Source organism: Daucus carota, chromosome 9 (assembly GCF_001625215.2).
Source record: "Daucus carota subsp. sativus chromosome 9, DH1 v3.0, whole genome shotgun sequence".
NCBI lineage: Eukaryota > Viridiplantae > Streptophyta > Magnoliopsida > Apiales > Apiaceae > Daucus > Daucus carota.
In genome coordinates, this window is record NC_030389.2 from 31,203,347 (window position 1) to 31,210,240 (window position 6,894).

General features: G+C 30.7%; 1 protein-coding gene across 1 annotated transcript; it reads left to right on the forward strand.

Annotated features, from left to right (window-relative positions):
* Window positions 1–2,666: 2,666 nt before the first annotated feature.
* Window positions 2,667–4,885, forward strand: LOC108202201 (S-norcoclaurine synthase 1). Its single transcript, XM_017370590.2, has 4 exons — window positions 2,667–2,972; window positions 3,385–3,629; window positions 3,978–4,305; window positions 4,403–4,885. Exons 1-4 carry the CDS (start codon window positions 2,712–2,714, stop codon window positions 4,652–4,654), a joined length of 1,086 nt encoding a protein of 361 aa, XP_017226079.1. The 5' UTR covers window positions 2,667–2,711; the 3' UTR covers window positions 4,655–4,885.
* The last annotated feature ends 2,009 nt before the right edge of the window (window positions 4,886–6,894 follow it).

Here is a 6,894-nt window from a genome sequence, read left to right on the forward strand (position 1 = left end):
TGAAACCCTAATTTATCAAAACAAAATTGAATCTCGATAAGTTTCGATTAGCTTCGATTACCTTCGATTTGCTAGACAAGGAAGCTCGATTTCTTGTTTCGAGCTTCTTTTTGAGCTTCGTGGTTTGAATCTCTCAAGCTCCGCTGTGCGTAGTAGAGTCTCGGTGGTTGTGTTTTGTGTATAGCTTCTGTGTGTATAGTTGCCAAAAGCAAGTTAGCTGCAACAGTTTTAAGAGTTAATTAATATGTTTAATCACAGCCGTTACTTTTTTTTTTAAATATCAACGGTTCAGATCGGGTGTACTATATAACTTCATATAAGGTGCACTCCCTAGATTGTCACCCTATATATATATATATATATATATATATATATATATATATATATATATATATATCACAGTTTTGCATTTTGTTATATTAAAGAGTTCTAAGAGCATCTATTAGTTTTAATTTAAATTTATAATACAAAATACAACTTCATATAAGTTATGACATTGATTAAAAATCTAACAAAATTCTTATTGATATTCATCGTTGTCATAATAATATAAAACTTTGTTGGAAGAGAAATAACGGGAAGGAGAAAATGATTGTAAACAAAAAGAGTAATGGATATTTCATAGAATTGTAATTTCTTAGAAATGACCCGCATTTAGAACCATATCTTTCCGCTGCATCTTTATATTATAGTTGAAAACAATATCATATACAGTAACTACTTTTTCTAAATGCTATAATATGTTATACACTCGTGTGATTTATCTTATTTACTTCACGTATAAGTTAATCCTAGGTATAATTTTTTTCCCCCCTCAAAAATACCGTTACATTATATATAAAACTTTAATGGTAACTGTTGTCATGAAAATCAACTGTTTTCGACGGCGTTGCAACTTGTAACTTTGAACTTTTTTTAATAATAAATTTGAAAATATATATACTTTTACAAATTTCTCTATTTTTTGAAAATAAGTAAATTAAATAAACAAGTATGAAATATAAACACCTATATAATATTTAATATAATCAATATTATATAAATATGAAACTTTCTCTTTAATAAATCTATATTTTCCTCCAATAATGCAATCCAAACATGCAACGGTGGTCGGTCATAATCTATAAGACAGAAGGGAATCTCAACTCCTATAAAGAGAAGTCTTTCCTTAAAACAACCAATCAGCATGAAGAAAACAGTTGTGCCTTAAAATGTCTTTGGCATATCACATATTTCACATTATACAGACACACCAGCTAGACCCATGCGTTTCTTCCGTTTCTTCCCTGTCCGCTGGAGAAGGGTCGGCATGTGCAGCATAGTTAATTATGGATTGGTCGGTAGTAGGGATATTATATATAATTTTGGTTCTGTAAACAAAGTAGCTGGCTAAAGTATATGTTTTGATTAGTGATTTTTTTTTTTGTCATTAGTGAATTAAATTAGCAATTTTTTTTATAAAATTGTTAGTTTTTTCTAACACAAACCAAACCCTCTAACTAAAAAATTTCTCAGTAGTTTTTTGAAAATTAATTTTTTTAATCAAAACTTTTGTTTCAATCCGCTAACTACCAAATACTAGCATTAGTGGATTTCAGTCAAATCTCTAAAACACCTCAAAACTCTCCAAAACCTCTAACTTTCAAACATGAATTAACTTTATAAAGTGTTTGATTATAATTTATTAATTTAAAGTGTTAATATGCATAATGATCGCAAATTTTACCACCGAAATGATATGATTTTATAATAATTTACAATTTAATTTCTACAGATCACTACAATTATGTTTTCCCATCAGAATAGAACAAAAATTAAATATAACAACTTTCTCTTTTATTGTTTAGGACTAATCTCTCTATACTAAATGTTAAAAATATATTATTATATTAATAATGGAACAAAAAATAATTAACAATTTTTTTATTATCTTAGAATATTTCTGTATACTAAATGTTGAGACTTGTATTATTATATTAATAATTAGACACATCATTTTTATCGGCTTCCATATTAGCAAAGTCTCATTTATATTAGTAATTAATCAAGGTTTACATCCTCAACATTAAACAGAATGAGAATAAAACGCTGCCCGGATACATATTTATTCAGTGAGCTACCAAATTTTGGAGTCATCTCGTTGGTTTAATTCAAGAATAAGATTCTGTAAAAAATAATAATAATAATAAATTCAAGAATAAGAAAATGGGGTGTTTGTTTACTAGCACCTTGGTTTATAAGTTAGAATTACTTATTCGTATTGTTTGTGTAAAAAGTTAAGAACAATTTTTAGTTAGAAATGCTAGGTTTTAACACTTTAATCACTTAGTATTGACTTGTTTCTAACTTCTACTCCACTTTTTTATTTTAAGTAAGAAGCACTTATGAGGCCGTTTGAGTGAGCTTAAAATAAGTGCTTATTGCTTAAAATAAAAAAGTGAAATAGAAGTTAGAAGCAAGTTAAGATTTTTAAGTGATAAAAGTGTTTGGGAAATAAGTAGAAACCGTGAGACAAAAGCTAGTAATCGTAGCTTTTTTAAGTACTTCTTGAATGACTTCTTAATTACTCAAACAATACAAATAAGTGCTTCTAACTTATAATTCCAGAAACCGGGCTTATAGCCCCGTACCAAACACCCACTTAATCTCACTCAAATGGCCTCTATGTATAAGAAAAAATGGTGGACATTGTGCATACAGATTACAAGTGAATGGCTACTCCAAAAGCTCTCGCCACAAACAACTTGGGTAGTTCACTAGCAGTAGAAAATGTTCAACTTCTTGCTTCCGAGAATTTTAAAAATATCCCTCCTAGATATGTTCGGCCAGAGTTCGACTCCGAAGAAGTTTTAGACGATGGTTCGATTGAGATTCCGGTGATCGACATGAACAAGCTTGGGACTGGACAGCTTGGATATGACGAGGAGTTGCAGAAGCTTCATTTGGCATGTAAAGATTGGGGTTTCTTCCAGGTACTTAACATGCAAACTTAGATTGTTTTATTATTAACTTTGGCCGATTTATTCGATTATTATGGTTAGGTAAAATATAAATGTTGGCCCGAACTTGATGTTAGAATAAGATGATCCTGGTCAAATTCATTTAATTCCATCAGATGATGAGTATTTTTATATATAATTAAACACGCTCATGCACGCACCTGTCTTATTTTTGACAAGAATTGAATTTTCGAGCAGGATCATTATATTCTAACATGAGTGTTAAAGAAAGACTTTTTACCAGAGCCATTATATTCTAACACTTAGATTTCATAACCTCTCATGGAATGCTAATGATAATCTTTGATGCATTTTTGTTTACGTGGTTCTGGAATATGATATGGGGATATATGCCTAATTGAATTTGAATTTTTTGAGAAAACAGTTGATAAATCACGGTGGCATGGAGATCATTGAGAAAATGAAGGCGGTGACTGAGCAGTTCTTTAAGCTGCCACTAGAGGAAAAGATGGAGTGGGCACAGCCACCAGATGACATTGAAGGCTATGGACACCTTTTTGTTTTCTCAGAGGATCAAAAGCTTGACTGGGCTGACGTCTTCTTCCTTTATTTACTTCCTGTCTCACAAAGAAAGATGAGACTTTGGCCAGAAAAGCCTGCTTCATTCAGGTACTTAATCCGAGTCGCCTTGACTTTATGCGGACAAGTCTTGCGTCTATGGTCCCAAAAATTTAGAGCCTCGAAATTTCAGAATCGTTTATATATAAATATTTTCAAATAACATGCAAAAACTACAAATGAATCAGGGTCTCATAAACCGATTTTGACCAGGACTCCGAGTATTCCATGTACTTAATCACTCACTTGGTAGCATTTTTTAATAATAAATAAATCTTGTACAATATAACAATTATTCTTGTTTAACTTAACATATGTTGACAATCAAATCATCTGCTAGGAATTGAGGTCCTTAGTGCTCATAATTTCATCATTATTAATAATGTTTTGAATCATCAGATCAACACTAGATGAGTACTCCAAAGAGATTCACAGAATTTCAATGAGCCTCTTTCGGTTAATAGAAATAAACCTGGGAGTTGAGCGGGGCAACCTGAGCCGTCTGTTTGATCAGGATTGCAAGCAAGGAATTAGGCTGAACTATTATCCGCCTTGCAACCATGCCAACAAAGTCATCGGCCTCAGTCCCCACTCGGATGCAGTTGGTCTCACTCTCTTAGTTCAGGTTAACGACATCCAAGGATTGCAAATGAAGAAAAACGACAAATGGTTGCCTATAAGACCAGCTCCAGGAGCCATCATTGTCAACATAGGTGACATGCTTGAGGTGAATTCTTCGATCACATCAAATTTTCAGTAGTGTTTTTTGGTGAAAAAACATATGATTTGATGTATTTTTTTTTATTTTTTTTTTCATTTTGCAGATTATGAGTAACGGAGAATATAGCAGCATTGAGCATAGGGCTGTGGTAAATTATGAAATCGAACGTATATCTCTGGCAACATTTCAAATGCCAGATCTCGCGACAATGCTTGGTCCATTGCCCGAGCTTGTAAATGAAAATCAGCCAAAATTTGTGAAGATGAGCATAGAAGAGTTTCTGAGATTGAACCTTCGAAATACACTGGACGGTAAGCGCCTGCTGAACGAAATGAAAATTAAATATGATCAGTAGAAGGTGCGGTGTGCAGAATGAATAAAAGGTTCTCTTTACCGGGAAAGCTTCTGCAGTGGGTTCTTCGTTTAATTCGAAATATATGTGCTCTACGGTGTGATCGTAAACATGTTTACGAATTTCATAGAGTATTGATGAGTGTTGTGTATTGAATAAGATCATCTTCTATCAGTCAAGTTCCAGGTTCTTTTGTCAGAATATAGCATGCAAATTACATATTTGATTCTTCTATTGACCGATTTCCAGCCTTTTTGAAAAAAGATATACTCTATTATAGTATACTAGCCTTTAACCCGTGCGAAGCACGGGCGGGTATATAGTTCGTAATTTATTATTTACAAATTTAATTTTAACATCATTTTATTAGTATTTTAATATTAATAGATTGAATTTAATTAAATTATATTATTCGACTGACTATATTTTCTCCCGATTACTTGAAAATGGACAAACCATAACAAATATATATATATATATATATATATATATATATATATATATATATATATATAATACATTTAATCCGAATTTAGTACATGTAGATTTAAAAATTAAAAAAATCAGAAAATTCAAATCTTTTCGAAACATAGACGATCTTGTAATACATTTGAAAGATTCAGTAATCTAATCAATCGAATTTCAACATGATTCTATAATCTTGATTTTTTTGGCAACAAATACTTTTAAGATTAGAATTAGAAAGAGTTATGTAATGTGTGGTGTTTATATTGATATAGAACACGTTAAAGTTAAAAAGAGTTATATAAAGCTTCTTGTTAAAAAAAGATATTCGAAATTATTATTTATAATTTTATTTATAACATCATTATAATTTTTTAATAAAATATTATATGATAAGGTGGTGTTAGGAGTGTTTTTAGTATTTGAAACTGTTTAACAATGTAAGACTAATAGACTCCACATTTGTAGACTTGTAGTACCAAAAGGAGAGTACCAAACCAAAAAATATAACTAAAATCTAGGATTACAAATTATACCCATGTTGGCTTATTATAGTATAGTATAGATTTATATTATATTATAACAGAATACAATTGATTATATATATTTGTAATCATCTCCAAATTATATTTTATTTAAAACAGAGAAATAAAAAATTTAATTTAAAAGACCCTTCTCTTTGGGGAGAAAATGCTAAATAACTAAAATTTTAAAACTAAATGCCCAATCTGACCGATTTTAAAAGAATGGTGCCCAAAATAACAATTAGTTGAACTGTTGTCCTAAATATCCAACAGAACACGCATTCTGATTTTTTTTTTTTTATAATGAGAATGAATCTCAACGAATACGATTCGGCAATTCACCGTGATAATTCTTTCATTCAAGAAAGCTTATCATCTAACCATCGGACATGCAAGATGACCGGGGAAATAAGGGAGTGGTATTGTATCATGATTTTTAATGATTTTTATTGACTTTTAAAGTTTAGGTGTATTCAATTAAGATTTTTAAATACTCTTTAAAAGTAAAGAGGTATTGTATAAGGTTTTTTAAAAAGTCTTTCAAAATTTGAGGTATTGAATTACAACTTTTAAAGAGTTATTAAAAATCAGTTGTTATTCAATATATCAATGACTTAAATGAAAAAATATAATTGATAGACTTTTAATGACTTTTTATGGAAAAGTGTATATATTTTTTCAGAAAATTGTCAGGCCATTATTGTCAAGATTTGACATGATTTTATCTTTCCACAATTAACTAGTCGCTCCAACCTACGGTTCATCCTCTGCGAAAAGTCTCTTCAATTCAACTAGAAAATGATCACAATTAGGCCTAAAAAGACGGCAAGCATGCTACATCAGTTGCTCAACTCCTCTATACATAAAAACTGACTGTAGTCTCAAGTCTCTTATGTTACACAGAATTGACTTAAAGAACAGGGGCTTATCATCTGTCAAGGCTTTATAGCCCGTCACTAGAATTTTGTTTTTCTTCTATATTTTTTTGTTTAAAAATTAGTAAGAAATTCTGGCTGATATCAAAAAAATCAGCTATACTTGAGTTAACCCAGTTGGTTTGTACCCCGGTTCCGCCACTGTGCACACCCATAATTTATAATCACCAGAACCCTGAACATGCAGTAACAAATTCAAGTTTGCAAGCTACAAACACTAAAAGCAAGATAGTTGTAAAAAATGGTAATTATTTGTTACAAATATGTTGGGTTGCACGCTTTTTCATCGTAATTTATAATGTTTAATTGTTAATCGGAT